This window comes from Drosophila takahashii, chromosome 3L (genome assembly GCF_030179915.1).
Source record: "Drosophila takahashii strain IR98-3 E-12201 chromosome 3L, DtakHiC1v2, whole genome shotgun sequence".
Lineage (NCBI taxonomy): Eukaryota > Metazoa > Arthropoda > Insecta > Diptera > Drosophilidae > Drosophila > Drosophila takahashii.
Window position 1 is genome coordinate 8,297,908 of NC_091680.1, and position 17,214 is coordinate 8,315,121.

Consider the following 17,214-nt stretch of genomic DNA (forward strand, 5'->3'; position numbering starts at 1 on the left):
ATTAACTTTAAGATTTAATTGAAGTGGCATTTTATTACCAAAAGGTGTAGTATTTAGAAATCTCTTATAAGTGGATTTTTAATATGGGGTCAGAAAAGTACTGGTTTATTCTTGAAAAAAGATGACCTAAATTTCTCAATCTCTGAATTTTTCTTGTAATGATTATAGCATATTGGATTGCATCATTTTAGATTTTACATATTAACTTTAAATTCTGTTCCTACCATTACAAAAACTCGTTTTTGCTTAGAACTCTTGATATCAGAACTTTTTGATATCATTACTAGGATTAGGTCTTTGGATTAGAACATTATGTAAAATTTTTAAAATATATAACATTTTTTTTCTGTGTAATTCCATTCAGCAACGCTGAAAGCTTTTCACCACTTTACTGTTGAGTCACCCTTAAGTGGCGCCACCAGGCCATCTGGCGGCAGAAGTTGGCAGCCACTCAGGCGCACTTAAACCACCCCCACTTGCTTTTCACTCAACCAAACCCACTCAGAACTTGAGAGCACTTCCCTTTGGCGTATACGCCATGTGGGCTTGAGTCACACTCAAGCACTCTAAAAACATTGCGTATACCCCCCGTTGGCCGTGTTGGACTCACTCGACTCGCAGTTCTCCATTCAGCACTCGTTAGAATTCAGCAAACGAGCGGCTGGCACGAGGCCCAATGTGTTGTCTGTGGCCCGAACAGATTGCTGTGATTTGATGGGCCTCCTTGGGCTGCGAGTGCGTTTACCTTTTCAGTTGCGTTCGCGTTTCCCAGCAGTTCAGATGGCCACGCGGCCGGGTTTAAGATGAGCTTTTCGTTGCTGCCGTGCGGTACTCGGTACTCGTCCTCGTCCTCGTCGTCTTCATCGTCTTTGCCTGCATCTTCGTCCTGCCCGTCTTCGTCCTGTTTTTCGGACGTCGTGTGTGCGGCGGTGGCAGCTGGTACTACCTCTACTACTGCTCCCGATTTAGCTACCATTGCCCCGAAAAAAACAACTGCATATGAAGCCCTGGTGCTGGCTTAGCCGCAAGAAACGAAAGTGATTTATATGGCCAAATGAAATATGCTCGCCTAACTGAACCGACCGGCCCGGAATCGAGTCAATTAAAATTCAATTATGCGACCAAAGATGAAGGAGAGGCCGCGCAAGCGTTTGAAAATTCGACCGCTGAACTCCTGACTGAATCGCAAGTTTAAACTGCCATTAAAGTGTGTTCCCCAACATAATCCCAGCAATCGATCATATCGCCCAGTGCAACATATCGTGTAATAAACTTATCAACTGGATATTAAATATACCAAGCCAGATATCGAAGCTGCAATTACTTTTATCCTTGTTATATATTTGTTGCAATTGTTATATCCTCGTTGTTTTCGCGTCGCGGCTGCCGGTTGCAAAAGTTCAAGAAGTGCTGCAAAAGCTGCAAACTAAATCCAAACACTGTCCAAAGCCCCCACCAAAAAACTCCACTCCACTCGACGAGCTTGTTCGAATGGAAATCAATCAATTGCACAATGGCAGAGTGCATGTGGTGTGAAAAAGTGAATTAATTGCACAGCACGACGTCAAAGCTAAGAAACATACCGAACAGCAATTTAACGATATATAAAAAAAAAAAAATAAAATTAAAACCCATATAACACGGCTGTCATTTGTAATTACAAATGGGCCTGAAAAAGTAGCATACATAATTCACAATTACAATAAATTTTAAGGCAAAACTCATACCTACGTATTACGTACATATAAATAAAGCAAAGCATTTGCAATTAAATTATCTGTGATTTTTGTCAACATATTAAATATTTCGTCGCGCTTTCGTGGTCAAACCGAAAAATCCCCTCGCATCCGTAGCCGATAATTTAAAGTGAATAGTGAAATTGGTCGCAGTGCGTTCGGCTTAAAGGTAAATATGGCCAGCTGGCCAGGAAATAAGGGTCCCTCGCTCGCACACACAAATGGTTTTGGAATGTCGCCCATCAAATTGAACATGCTTCGCGCATAAATTATGACGAGCTAGGATGGCCGGGGTCGAAAACCCATGGTCCTGGCACTCAAAACACAAAACATGGCCGGATGGCAGGATATAAGGCCGCATGGATTGGCTGGCACGCCTAAATCAATGGCAAACTCATTAAAGCGCCAGCGAAAACAGTTTTTGCCCCAACGCGTCACTAACCACTGACTCCCCATTTTCCCACTTACCCACTTTCCCACTTTTCACCCACCCATCACTCCTGCATATGCATATTAAAGCAGCACTGGGCGTATGCGTAATATGTATATGTATACATTTATAATATTGTGGGCTGCCCGCCCGCCTTTTGTCTTTGCCTTCTGCGCTTTCCGCTTTCCGCCGTTTCTTCGCATATGGCCGAAAGGCAAAGGAAAATACGTTTTATTTATTAAATAAAAACGCTGGCAGGCGAAGGCAGCCGAGGCCTGGATTTTAATGGGCATCGGGTGGATCAAACAAAGGGCTCCTTCTCATAAAGAGAGCGAAAGTTAACCCTTCTTCAGACTAGACCTAGTGAAAAGTATCTCTGGCAGGCTTAAACTTTAAAGTCCTTGGCCATTTCGTCTGCATTTAATTGCACAAGAGGCACAGCAAAATTTCAATTACAAAACAAACTTTGCTCCTCAGTTCTTGGCCTAAGTGATCATAAATATTCATGTACCCCCAGTACCTCCTGTGTCTGTGTGTGCTTGCTAATATGCATTTAAATATCACAGCCTGATTGCCTTGCTGTTGTTTGTGCAACGTTGACTTGCCTCGCCACTCAGCTTCACTTTCAGTAATATGTAATTTTGATTTGTAAATTTAACAATTTATCATCATAATGCAATATTAGAGCCCATTATGCTGACACAATTTCAAAATTCAATTTGAAATGTTTATTTACATATTTGGTCATATCAGCGCTCCCCCACTGCCACTCCATTGTGTTGGAAATTAGTTTTCCACTAAACACTCAGGTCCTGGCCATTCTGCACTCATATTTGCATTGTTAGTTGGCCAATATGCTGCATGTCGGAAAACATACAATGCACTTTGGTTTAAAAAATAATTGGCTGTCTGTTTTTATTGGGAATATGTTTGTTTATTTTCTTGCTTACTCTTGTGGATCTTCTATTAAAGTAGCATTTTCAATTAGTAAATTCCTTTTAAATGTGCAGTAGAAATTACTTTTAAAGATGATGATAATAAAATTATGACATTAGATGATTAATAGAAAAATTAAATAATAAATGTACTTGAGGAGTAAAAAATTGTCTATAAGAAACTCAGAAAAGTTTAGTTTACTTTAGTTTACTAGTTTTAGTTTATTGCTCACATTTTTTTTAATTTAATCAATATTTTTCCTTATTATCAAATCTCTTTTCCTGAGTGCTTTTTTCTGTATTTTATTTTCTAATAATAACTTGGACTTTCTTTACCCTGACAAAACGACATATTTCCCCTGGAAATTCTGTAATAAATAATTGACAGCAAGGCCAGTTTCTTTGATTTCTCGGCCATTATTTTACGATGGCTCTGCTTTTCAATAATCATTTACCAAATTTATTTCTGCTTGAAGAACGGCCATGGGCATTTTTTTTTTACCCCCCGGGCACGAACACATGTACATACCTTTTGTGCTCTTGCCCATAAATGGGTTTTTTATTACGTCTAGAGCTGCAGGTCGTTAAAGTCGTACATATTCGGTGCCTATTTTATGAATCTGGTGGGGCTGTTGATTTCTGGTTACCACATAAAACCCTTACAAAAATGCGAACCCAAACGGAAATGGATTCGATGACACAAGGGTACGGAGAGCAACGACAAACTATGATTATTTTGTAATTTTATAGCTTATAGCTACCCCGAGGCGAGGGCCGATGGCTTGGCAGCCCAACCAATGGGGCGTCACCAATAAACATAAATTATGCAAATTTTTGACTTTAATTATACGAGCTGATAGCACCGCCCCATGTTCTAGCCCGATTATTTGGGTTGTTATTAATTAAGCAGGAGCAGAAGCACAGACTTTGTCTTCATGAGCGCGTTTTAATCATTGGGAACACGCGTTCTCGTTCCCAACCAAAGGAACCCATATATGGTGGGGATATCTTGGGCTTTATAAGGCTAGGTTCCTGGAGGGAGGAGCTGTCAGGCCGGCTTCGCTTATCGATCAAACGCTCACAAAAGTCACAGAAGCCTGAGGTTAGACATTAGACATTTCTTGCACTGACGGTTTGTTTTGTTCCGCCTTCGTATTAAGGATACATGTGTGACACATACCCCACTCCATTACTTTCCATTCCATCCCATTCCGTTCTTTTCTTTTTTCCCGACCTTGTCACAGATAACTGCAGACAAAGAGACAGACCCACATGAAAAAGGGAAATTTGTGCGGAAAACGGTGCTTATTAAAAATTACATGTCAAACGGAAAAGCAGCAAGGCAGGAAACCCAAAACCCAAACCTCTAGGAGATGACTTGGCACAAAGCCTTTAGATTTCGGTGTTTTGGGCGTTGGAGAGGAAGAACCCTTTTTAAATATGTCGCCCCATTATCTTCATTAGGCGCTAATGTCCAGAAAAGGTTTCGTCCAACTATTGCCCTTTGCAACTTTCTTTTCGCCCCTGTGGGATTTAACTTTCTGCTGGCCATGGCCGCCATGACAACTTCAAAAGTCGTTACTCATTTTTGTGTGTACTTAATTTGGTAAAAGATATGAAATTTCCTCCTTATCGCCCTTCTACTTATTATTTTTTTTCTCTCAGTAGCACAAGCTTGCCCCTTTTCATTAAGAGTAGAGGCTGAGGACCGGGGAGAAGGTAATTTCATTAGAAAACTTGAACCGCGTCAAACTTTAAGCTTAAACTCGGCTCGTGAGCCGGCAGTCGCAGAATTTTAATGCTGCGTGAAGAGCAGGACGATCCTATCCCCACCAGAGGTGTGGGCCAGTCGCTTGACTTGGCATAAAAAAGTTTCCTTTTGGGCTTCCACTTTTTGGGCGCGCACAAAAAGTTTGTGTTACGCCGCCGACGCCGACTCGTTGACTCAATAACTGGTTGGCTTTACCCCAAAAAATGGGCGTGTCAGACTTTTGGGGGGGCGTGGCCGGGTGTTAAAGACTTTAGGTGAGAGCTGAGCCCATGGACGCTGCTGGTGGCTCTAGACTGACACGATTATCGTAATTATGCCCTGGCTGTAGCATACTTTTGTGAGCCAACTCTTAGCCCCGTAATAAGTTGTTGTTGTGTGAGTGTATCTGTGTTTTTTCGGCTTATATGTGTGAGTGTGTTGGGCCAACTTTTGCCGCAATTATGTAGGTTGCCAAAGTTGCTGCTCGCTTTTTATTTTATTTTTATTTTACTTTCGGTTTTTTTCGGGGGTGCACTGACTCAAGGACACCCTCATAACCCGCTGCAAAACATTCGGCTTATGCCTTTATGCGGTTGCCAAAAAAAAAAAAAAATAACGAAAGCCAAAAAAAAAGGGAAAGGAAAACTCTTAGCAAGACATCTTGCGAACATGTGACCAATTTTCAAAGCTGCCTTCATTCCTTGCCTTTGACGTTGCTATAATTCAATATTTTTCAAATAAACTTGCTGGCAGCTTAACTTTTCGCAAAGTTTACTTCAAGTGCTACCGCTGACTTTTGGGATTTTAAGGTTGCAACCTGATGATAAATTGGGTATGCTCTAAAATAAACCAAATCAAACTTATGGCTAAGAATTTAATTTTTATTTCCATACAAGCCTAATTTCAAACATTTTCTTCCTGCTATAACTTAGTAGGAAATTCCTTTTTCGAGGGTGTCAACAAGCCCTTTCCTCGCCCCTAAGTAATATTTTTCAGCCGCCACCCTTGGCGTCGCAAATCAGTGAGAAAATGCTGACAAGCGACGGGTGGAAAGAAAAAAATACGGGAAGCAGAATTAAATAAAACGTATTACATTTGTAGCGTTTACAGGAAGTGAGCGTGAGGGTCGGGGGTCCTTGGTCGAGTGCCTGTTAAGGGGCGTGCGAGTGTGGGTGTGGGTGTGAGTTCCCTGCCTTACATGTGCGAGTGCTTGTGGCATGTGTACAAAAACGCTTTGTGGCTGGGAGAGCACCTTCTTTCCTTCCTGCGACCAACAAAAACATTTCGCAAGGTAGGGGAGTTCGCAAGGTTAAGACTTGGCCACAAAAGCCATTAGGCATCAGCTTCAGAGCCAGCAATATCCCTAAGCCAAAGTCCAAGCGGGTCAAATACACTTGCCGACATCTCAATAACCAGAGATGGCCAGTGTTAAGCAGTACCTAGATGTTCAGCAAGGTACTTCCATTTAAATACATGTAATCTATAAACCACTATATAAAAGGCCCCTACATTTTTCGGAAGCTGAAACTACAGCGAAAAGGGTTTGACATAAAAATCTAAAATCAAAAACCAAAATTCGGGAATAAAAAATTAAGTAAAATATCCCATCACTATCGTCGAACAACGAAATTGAACCCAAATCGAACCAGAAGCGAAAACCAAACCATTTGTGTGGCGGTGCCAAGGCAATATACCCACCCTCAGCTAATTAATATTCCAATTTATGCATTTTCTTTCAGGCAATTCTATTCGTCGCCGGTTGTTCCGTTATTCCGTTGTTCATTTCGTTTGCGTTGCTGATTTCGTAGTGCTTTAAGTGTTGTATATCGAATCGGTGTCGAATCGGGACGTGTAAATATCGTACAAAATGGCAATGGTTATATCGACGCGTGCCAAGCTCGTGATTACCGCGCTGATTCTCTTCTTCCTGCTCGGCATCGTCCTCGTAACGGGCTCCACAAAGGGATGGTTCAATCCCAACCGCTACAACGGCGAACGGGTGGCAGCTAGGATTCAGGTAACTAACCCATAACCCCTTAACCCATAACCCTTGACCGCAACAAGTTTTCGGGTTGCGTTCAAACCGAATGGCATTTCAGACTAATTAAAAAGAACTAGCCAATTAATTATAATCATAATCAACACGTGTCTGGCGCACAGTATGCCCTTTGTTTCTGCGTTTGCGACCACTTTACGAGGCTCGCCAAGCATCTAAACATTACGAACTGTGTAATGTGTAATGTTAAATGCTAAATGGTAAATGCTTGACATCCTGCCCCTCTAAATGCAAACAAATGTCACCGCTGTGAGCTCCTGGGCTGGGATTCCTCCAGTTCTGACCAGGATGAGGGTCTGTCGCTGGGAGTAGGCCGGGGGGGGGTTTTGGCTAGAACGCGGCTTACGAGCGTCCAACACGCACACAGCAAACACACCGAGAACTAACAGCCAGCACCCACAACAAGTTAGGAAACTTTTAAACACACACTGGCAAACATCGTCGCAGTCACAGCGAGCGGAGGGCAAATAAAGCATGCGACGGTCTACACTGGAAATGAGGGTCAAAATTACGATTTAAAGGAATAAACTTTTTTATTTCAACCACTAAAGTTTAGTGTCTAAAGCCCCAGAGTGCACGAGTTCAAAACCATATTTTTTATATCTCATAATCATGTCCACTTGGCCAGCAGTAAAATCTGTTAAACGGATAACATTTTTCTAACCATCTTATGCATAAGAAGTTTCCTTATAAGACATAAGAGTAATAGAAATTTTTAAAGGATTACTTATATTTCTTTATGTTTTAAAATAGTAGATATAATTATTTAATTTAAAATAATTGCTTTATTTGCGGGCAACCAAAACTTTAAGCATTTTATTATAAAAACAAGCAATTAAGAACTTTAGTTAGAAAATAAAAAAATTATAATTACCGCCATGCTATTGTTTTCTGTGCACGTATACATGCAGTACACGAAAACAAATAAAGTTTATTGTGACAAATGTTTCATGACAACAGCACATTTCGCTCTGGCCGAGCGAAACACCTGCCTCCCGTTACCACTTTTGGCCCCAGGTGAAAAGCTACTATTGTTGTTGCGCAGCGTACAAATAAAAAGCCATTGCAATTATTAGAGCACATTATAAGCATTTTGTTGCCGACGCTCGGTCACAAGATAAATTGATAAACCTGACACGGGTCCGCTCACCTGTCCAGTACTTCTTGTGTCCCCTATAACGAGCTGGGGTTTAAGTTCTGTGCTTGTGAGCTTTGTTATTGTCCACATGGCGTATACGCAATGGGAGTTTTTGCGACTGGTTTGCGGAATCCATTTCATGAACGGTTGGGTTGCGGTTTAAATTACTAAATGATATTCCGTCAAAGTGTTTTTTACATTGTCCCTTAATGGACTTTGGTTGTTTTTCCAAATTGTTATTCGTAAAAGAATTGCACAAGTATTTGGCGAACCATTTAACCTTTGTGGCCGGTGGAATGTGATTTTCTTAGCAGCTTAGAAAATTAAATTGATGAAGCTCGTCTAACTGGTTTACCACAAAATATTTTCACACAATATGATAAACTAGTGACAAGCAGAGAGGAAATAATTTAATAGTGTTTAGAAAATAGCATTGCATTTCAAATTAATGGAATATGAGAAAACACACTTAAAATTAATTAAGTTAACTGCTTTTGATGTGTGTGCCTGATTTTGATTAGTTTGGTTTATTCTTATATTAAGCCATTTCTTTAACATGCAAGATAGGCAAGGTATTGTTTGAGTTTGAGAAGAGCTGTTGGATTCTGACCAAATTCATGAGTTATATTATAATAAATCTATATAACTTATATATATAAATTTAATGCCTAATTACTATAAATGAACGAAAGCACAAAGTTTGTTAGTGATATAAATACTCCTTTATTAATTTTCCAATTAAATAAATAGAGTGTTTATTTCCCACCCAATATTGTACCAGTTCTTCAAAACTTAGTCAAATAATGGACTCTTAAAAAGGCAGCAGAAAAAGGACAAAGGTCGCCTATTCCCCTGTTGATAGAACCATTTCTTTCCTGTCAAACGTTTCCATTGTTTCCACCTCAAAGGACCCACCTCCCCAAAGGACCAGCCAATAGAGAGCCACAATACGAGCAAACTTCGACTAATACCTGCATAATTGTTGTGCTAATTTTGTCAGCACGCCCAGTTAATGTTTCTATTGACACCCGTTGTGGGCGGGGCAGGCGGTGGGGCGATGTCCTTCCCTATAGTTGCACTGCTTTGACATTATTTACGCTTACTTATGGGCTTGGCTCGCTCTCACCTGCCTTTCACCCGACTCTGAAAACAGTGATTAAACTAATTTTATGCAGCACCGGAGCAGGACGAGGGCGAAAACAAGGATACAGACGGGGGATTCGCGGAAAGCGAGGAAATGGCGAGGGGCGAGGCAATAAAAAACCATTTAAAACATTCAAAGTGTCGCATGAGAACGGGCGAAGTGAATGTCGACAAGCGTTAACGGGTTGGCTTCGATACGGAAAAATATAGTCGCCAGCTCTATTTTTCCATTTATTTCTAGCTACATACATAGAAAAGGTGGTACGAAATGCAAGAGAACACAAATCTATGTTATTATAGAGTTAATTTTTATTGTATATTATTATAGAGTTCTTTTTAAGATATAAAAAGAAACATTAAAAGTATTAATTATAATGCTTGTACTAAGTTTTTGTTAGGCATCTTTACTATCAGAATATTCTAAGATTTATCTTTGATATTTTTTTCACAGTGCATAGCCAAATAAACGTGGTGAATGCGAAAAGGAAAACAAGCCCAACAACCAAAGAAACAAAGTTTAGCAATAAAAATCTAAAAACGGGAGCGTGAGAGGTGAGGCGAAGCCAGGCTGTTAATAAAGCCATTTCTGCATGGGCTGTCTCACCTGGCACCTCCCACTACCACCCACCTCCTGCTATTTTCTATTACCCACTACCTCCCACTACCAACAAGCGATGGGTTCATTAGCAGTGGCTTACATTACACGAGCTCGCCGTGGTTGTTGTCGCTATTTTCCTAGTTTCCTTGGCGCTGTTAATTACGACCCCAAGCTGAAATCGGGGAAGAAAGGGAAAAATCGGTAAGGAAGGAAAGGAAAAAACGGCTGGCGCACAATTGGAAATTTATAAAAATTACACGTAGATTGACAGGCAATTTGTCCTTGCTTAATACGAGGTGGTTATCCAGTGCCAGCGGCAGTTGGCTTATTGACTGATTCCCCGAACTCCCAGGGCTTAGATATGTGGCTTTCGAGGCAGGGTCTATTAGGTTTCATTAGCGCCTAATTACCCAAAAGCGAAATTAGGCGAAAGTCAATTATAGTTAATGCATTTAGCGATTCGATTCGACTCGACTCGTCGAAAGTCGTTGGACATTTATGGCCTGTCAAGCATTGTGTTACAGAGCTCCTCGTCGATTTTTCTACTGCGCAATTCCAATTAATAAGGTATACATTATTATGTGGTATCCCCTTGAAGGCATAAAAAAGCCATTCACACCCGCATTCAGTCTGAATTCCATCGACATTTCTGCGGAATGGAAACAAAGTGGCCAACCATTAGCATTGCCTCCCACTAGCCCGTCTCGATTGAGCAATAAAAAACTACCGGAAAAGCATTCCCCTAGATTTACCTAGACAAACACATACGGGAATGTGCATTCGTGGCTGGCAATAAATAATGAAAATATCCGAGTGCCTCAGAAGCAGAAGGAAAGTTTCCGGCCAACACAGAAACAAAATGCCAAGGAAGAAACGAATGGGAAACGAGTCCGTGTTTACTATCAAATAAACCTAGATATAGTTACTTTTAAAAATTAAATTCCTTTCTCTGGCTCTTAAAAAGGCACTTATTAAATATTTCCATTCTGCACTAAATACCGCCTAATCTTAAGCCAATGTTCTGAGTATTTCTACCTACTAAGTAAGTTCTACAGATTTTACCTTTTGCCTTGAATAAAAGAAACGAGTTTTTAATATTCATGAGTGTCGTGCTTGGAAGCTTTACTTCAGGAAATTTCAAATCTAATCCCCACATTCCTGATGTGTATAAATTCCGAAAGGCGAAACATTAAATATTGAGCAACGCTCCGTACATTTGATTTATGAAAACATATTACTCCCGTTGCTATCCTGCAAAGGAAAAGGAAACACCGGCGGAGCAAAAATACGGATATTTGTGAAAGCTTCATCCACGGGCTGGGAATAAGCATATGAAAAACTAGCTTCCGTTACGTTTATGATAATATTTTATTAAAGCGCAGCATGCCACTATAACTACGGGTTAGCAGGCAGATGGGATGGGAGCTGCACGCACCCAAGGAGTCGTAGAAGACTTGGAACTTGGAAAACTCGAAACTCGATGACGACGTCGACACGCCCCGCCAAGCGTCCGTAATAAATTTATTATTGTGCTGCGCCAGAAGTTCGAGGACGGTGGTAGTTCAATTTTGATGGCATAGATAGCGCAACTTTTGCCCGACTCTTGCGGTTTCTCGACGCTGCGATAGGCACAACAAAGTTTTCGCCCTTTTTGAACTTGTTGCATTGACAACCTGCGCAGGAAGTTTCTGCCTTCAGATTGCAACTGTGATGCATTCTGCAGATGCTGATAAGCGGCATTTTGAGGCTCTGAGTTTTAGCTACATTTCTGAAATATTTGTCTTTGATTTTAGAGGTGATACAACCTTCTTGAAAAATGCCCAGTAAAAAAAAGTATTATAAAAATGTATAAGGTTTTATTAAACAAATTTTAACTATGTCCTAATCTTCGGTGAATTTTTGAGACGTATATATTTTTTTAAGCATTAAATTATTAATATTCATTGAAAGCTTAAATTAAAATCACAAAAAGCTACTTAGAAATAAATTTTGTAGTTGCCAATGTTACAATTTCAAGGCAAAAGAACACTTTGAATTTACATTTTTAAACAAATGCTACCCCTCTTATTATAATTAATGCAAATAGTTGTTTTTTTCCGAGTGCGGATGCATCTGCATCTGAGTATGCTGCACTTTTCCCGCTGCTCTGCAAATTGGATGCAGCCCTCGCTGCCGAACTGCAGTTGGCAAGCGTGTTGACAAGCGCCACGCACTGCGATGCCCCCAGGGGTCGGGATTGGGACTCAGATTCAGATATGGATGGGGGAGATATGCCAGGATATACCTTTCCACCGCCGCAATATAAATAGCACTGATTTGCGCTAACAAATAAGAAGCGGTGGCTGTCGCTATCTGCTATCTGCGACTTGCTGGCAACCCGAAAGTTAAGCCAACCAACCATACAACCCATTTGTTTATTATGAAAATACGGGCTGCTCGGTCTCGTGAGTGGAGCTCCGTATTCCGTATCGCTTTCTCCGGCCCTCTGAGCCTGTATCTGTGTGTGTGTGAGTGTGTTTGTATGAGTGGATGTGCCGTCTGTGTGCGAGTGCTGCCCACAAAAACCTTAAACTGATGACACACTTCACATGGAGGTTTCTGCCTCGGGCTCTCTGGTTCTGGCTCTTTTTTCGTTGCCGTGTGCCCGTTCACCAAAAAACAGAGGAAAAAACTAATTTTAACATCTCAAGGTTTTGGTACAAAATCTTGAAAAATTATAGAACTAGTCTCTTCAAACTAAATAATAACTGAGACTCTATTTTCTTTGTTTTTGAACCAAGAACATCTTAAACGACACAGAAATTACCTCCAAATAGATTTAAAATATTATTGAAAAATATAATTTCAAGCTCATTTGATTTAAAAATAATTTAATAATTTAATTAATCATCATTAATTTTAAATTAATTTATATTACAATATTTTCAAAGTATTAACAATTTTAAAATAGGCTTTGAATTAACCGCATCACATGAATGAACAATCTCAAATATAAAATGTAATAAACTAGTATTTCTCTCCGTGTAGCTTGTAGCCGGCTTTCGGTGCTGCATTTCCGCTTGAATGGCGTCTGTGCTCGGAGCAACTAACAGCCCATTGACAAGGGGCCGTTGGTGGGTGGCTGCAGGGTTGGAGGGTTGGAGGGTTTGAGGGCCGATGGGCCGGTGGGTGGTTGGTAGAGGGGCAAGTGTGTCACCACACACGACCACGTAACTGAAAGGCATACTTACCGTTTTAAAACTGTGCGCTCTGTACATGGCACACTACTATATTGACTTTGAAGCATAAAAAGCTTTCCCAGATACTCCAATACACTGGAGGCGAGCTCTTTATTACCGCCCATGCCGGAGTCATGTATCTGTATCTGCTAGTGTGGATATTGTACAATGGCAGCGTTGGAAGCCATGCCCAGGGAATAAGGGACGAGATGACTTCCTGATCGATCTGGCTTAAGTTTGGGCCCTATCAACGTCTCCCTGGGGTTTGGCCAACTTATCAATGGGTACAGACTCAACCTCCTCCTTCGACTCCACATGGGCGTCGAAAAGGGTGCAGAAGTCGCGAATATAGTTCCTTAGACTGGCAATTCGCGACTGGAGTTGCACAAAAGTGCGTTCGTCAAAGATCTTCACCTTGATCCTGTCACCTGTGTCCAACGTAAACGAAGCCAAATCGTGGAGATTTCTTCGATCGTCGAGATTCTTGCTGCACAGGCGGCTGAAGTTCGTGACGAAGTCTTCCATGTCCTCGATTAATTCGTCCACCAAAACGTAGTTCTTCGTCTTATGCTGAATCGATTTTGGCTTTGCAACCGAATAGGCATAGTCGAATTTTTCACCAATTGCTCTTAGATCTTCGGGCAATCCTTTTAGTGCATCCTGAGTGCAGACTAAAAGACCCTTTTGAGAAATACAAAACAAATTTGTATTATTATATTAAGAGAATAGAATTATGATATTAAAACTCACGTTCATGTCGGTGATGGCATGCCAATTGGAGTACAGTTCGTAATCTGGCCACCAGTCCTCGGACTCATCCTGAAACTCATCTCGGGTTGCAGGCACCATGCGAATCCTTAAGATCTGACGAAGTGGTTCCAGGCGGGGCTTCATCAGTTCGACTATTAGTTTTCGCAGTTCGGCGATCTCACTGCTTCCTTTTGTATTTTTAGGGGCTTCCTTTAGTAGTTTGTTCAGGATTTTAGTGGACTGCATATTGAAAAGAAATAAACTGTGAATAGGGCTATTGAATTTGTGAGGGGATAGGATAGTTGGGCTTATGAACTATGGATTTGAAGTAGATTTCGGAAAACATCTGACCCAAAATTCTCCCATCCTTCCTGTTTTCAAAACTTTCGTTTTGCACATCCGCATTGCAATGCATTTGGATTGCTGAATATTTTGCTCTAGTAGTTAGAAGCTGCAGCTGCTGCTGCCTCAGGAGAACGGTTTACGCTGCGTATACGCAACGTTGTCACAGTCTGTTTGCTTTGGGTTTATAAAACTGTCTAAATCAACATACAAACACATATATACTGGGCACATAAAGACTGACAAATCTTAAACATACACATAACATGTTGGTTTATTCACAATTGTAAATTTTTTGTTGTGGTTTTGTGAGCTTTTTCTCGTTTTAAACTAATTGTAGCCGGCACTTTTGACCAACAATAAAATGCAATTGTGACCCTTACGCTTTTTGTATTTTGTCTTGGGGCCAGGAAACATAAATACATAGGTGCAAACATCGTAATAAATTCATTGGGCAGAAAAGTGTCACCTAAATAAACAAAATGGAAAAAATGTTTTTATAAATTAATTAAGAAAAAGTGTTTCATAGGCATAAAATATATGACTTTATGTGATAAAATCGGTGCAAAGGAACAACAAATGAGTTAATCTTATGAAAAAATTTAAATTGTTTGTGTTTCACAATTTTAGGTTTACTAATTCTTTGATGACAAAATAATAACATTTTTTAACTGGCGCAATTTAGTATAAAATCCCTTTTCATATATGTAGTAAAAACCCAAAAGCTCCTCTGCTGAATTTTTCTGCTGCAGCTGACACATATGTATATACTTGTGTATATTTACCCTGTACCTACTCCCCAGGATAAACAGGCAGTCAGATAGGCACTGTGACAGTCGGAGGGGCAGAGGGACAAAGTGACTGAAGGACCGGCCGACAGACGCTTCTGCAAAACGTTGGCGCAAAAACTTTTCGAGATTTGTGTCAGCTCGTTTGAGAATTAGTCGTAGGTTTTTAGCAAAATTAAAAAAAATCTGTCACTATGCGGTTGGCATTTGCCGTCTCATTGTTTTTCGGTCCCCTGACTGAGGCCCAGATCCCCCTGCTCCCCTTGCTCCTTCGTTCCCCGCATTTCCAGTTCCTTTTCAGATTCAGTTTGTGTTTCCATTTCTGTTTCTCTGCCACTATTTAGATAGTCACTTCTGCTCGCTGCACACGGACACTGAAAAGTATACACATTCAAAATAATGTCATATAAGAAATATTTAGAGAAGAACTTCGGGTCTAAATTTTGTTAGAATCACTTATGTATATTCTAAAAAATCTATTTATCCATTTGTTTTCACATTACTCTTGTGCTAAAAAATGCTTAAGCTTTTGTTGAAAGTAATTTTTTGAAAAAGGTTTTCATTTATGATTTTTGGACAGTTAAGGAGATGGTATTATTTTTTATAATTAAGCTATGTTTACTATTGTTTTCTTTTAATATGAAATCATATAAAATACAGCCATGCTTATGAGGTGGAGTATCCCTTATGTACGAATTTTGTATAATGTGCCCTCTGCGCTTTGATGCGACTATTTCTTAAATAATTTATGTGCCGCAAAATGTGCAAAGTAATTTATTCTGATTATATGCAAAACAAGAAGAGGCAAAAAATGGGCATCAAATAAAATGTGAAACGGCCGCCGAGTGTCAAAAAAAAAACGGAACTTGCGAGTCAAGTGCAGAGTGAAGGGAATTAAGTCCTGCACCTGGGCACTGCCTTATTTCGGGCCGCCAAGAAGCTCGAGTCTTCAAAAAGGGCCGTAAAAATTTATGCTGCTATAATTTAGCTTTAAAATCGCACCAAACCTCAACCCAGCTCATCCGAAAAGTGAAAAGTGGCAACGAGGGGGCGGGCACGCATTTAAACGGAAATAAAATAAAATTACAAAAAGTGCGCAACTTTCTGACGTTGCGATTGTTATCCTCGTTGCTCCGGTGTTTTCCTTTTCGCTTTTTTTGTTTGTGTTTTTTTTTTTTACCGAGGGCCGAAACGGCTGTCAGAAAGTGATTTAGAAACTATGCTATGACCCGGGTACCTTGGCCAGGTCGAGAGCCGAGTTCTCTGAGTTCTCCGAGTTACCTGGCTGGATTGGCATTTGTTTGTTGTCGACTGTCGGCCGCCTGTCGTTGGCGGCCATAAAAGTTGAATTTAAATTCAGCATTTTCAGGTATTCCCATTTCAATTCGTGCGGCTATTGAAAATACATACCTTGAAACGAATTGAAACAGAATTGTTTGCACATTTCTGCGGTTACGTAATTGAAGCCAAATTCCAGCCGAAATTATGTTAACTGGGGATGTCAAGTGGTAAATGCGCATAACTCATATAGTTTTTGCCACTTAAAAGCCGCTGGCAAATATGCTGAAAATGTCAAAACGTCGCTTACATATTTAATGCGCTCTAACAGGCTTAATCAACATTACAAAGTAATTAGAGTTAATTCTTTTGTACTTGAGCGCGCAGAGACACCTGGCAGGTGGCCCAGGTAGTCGGCAGTAGTCGGCAGTGGGTCGCAGTCAAAGTGCTTACGCATGTAGCCGGTGACACAGCGACACTGAATCTGATGAGGATGATAATGAAAACGACGATGATGACGAGGATGAGACCCGTATCTGTAAACTGTTGCGCGGCAATTTGCATGGTTAATTATCTATTAACTTGAGCATAACTTTTTCGAGGGTGCGAGTGCAGGATTCTCAGGACTGAGGACTCAGAACTCGGTACTAAGGACACAGATACACAAGCACACGCGAGCGAATTAGGAGCCACCAACGTAAAATATTATATATACATCCGTTTCCGCTGTTGTTCTGGCAGTGGCTGCCATTGTCATTATATAAGAGGCAAAGCGAAATGAGAAAAATTAAAAAAGCTTCCAGGAATCAAGCGAAATTATTAATACCCTTGATTATAATTTAGTATATTAAATTATTGTGTTCTAAAGGGTTGTATAGAAATGCATAAAAAGTTGGATAATCTTTCATAAAATTTATTTCTTACAAAAAACGTTCAAGAAAATTACGCAGGATTTGTAAAGATAAAATATTTTATCCTATAATAAATTCCCAATCCTTTTCCTAACATAACATTTATTTTTAAGGAATCTGTAGTCCATAAGCCCCTCAATA

The 17,214-nt window shown here is 40.4% G+C and overlaps 2 protein-coding genes across 8 annotated transcripts in view; one reads left to right on the forward strand and one right to left on the reverse strand.

The window, feature by feature from the left end:
• Positions 1–17,214, forward strand: part of Mp (collagen XV/XVIII-type protein multiplexin) — a 60,215-nt gene that overhangs the window by 15,199 nt on the left and 27,802 nt on the right. Inside the window, exons 1-2 of one of the 7 annotated variants that reach the window (XM_044394620.2) lie at positions 923–1,905; positions 6,591–6,868. The exons of 5 other annotated variants lie outside the window; for them this stretch is intronic. In XM_044394620.2, the coding sequence (XP_044250555.1) occupies positions 6,719–6,868 (150 nt within the window). In that variant the 5' untranslated portion in view covers positions 923–1,905; positions 6,591–6,718. Of the gene's footprint in view, positions 1–922; positions 1,906–6,590; positions 6,869–17,214 lie in introns of those variants that run through there. One more of the 7 variants, XM_044394621.2, reaches the window with a different exon arrangement.
• On the reverse strand, positions 13,080–14,090 carry LOC108065800 (uncharacterized). Its single transcript, XM_017153971.3, has 2 exons — positions 13,755–14,090; positions 13,080–13,685 (listed from the first exon to the last, which is right to left on the reverse strand). The coding sequence occupies exons 1-2, from the start codon at positions 13,998–14,000 to the stop codon at positions 13,236–13,238; spliced, it is 696 nt and encodes a 231-aa protein (XP_017009460.2). The 5' UTR covers positions 14,001–14,090; the 3' UTR covers positions 13,080–13,235.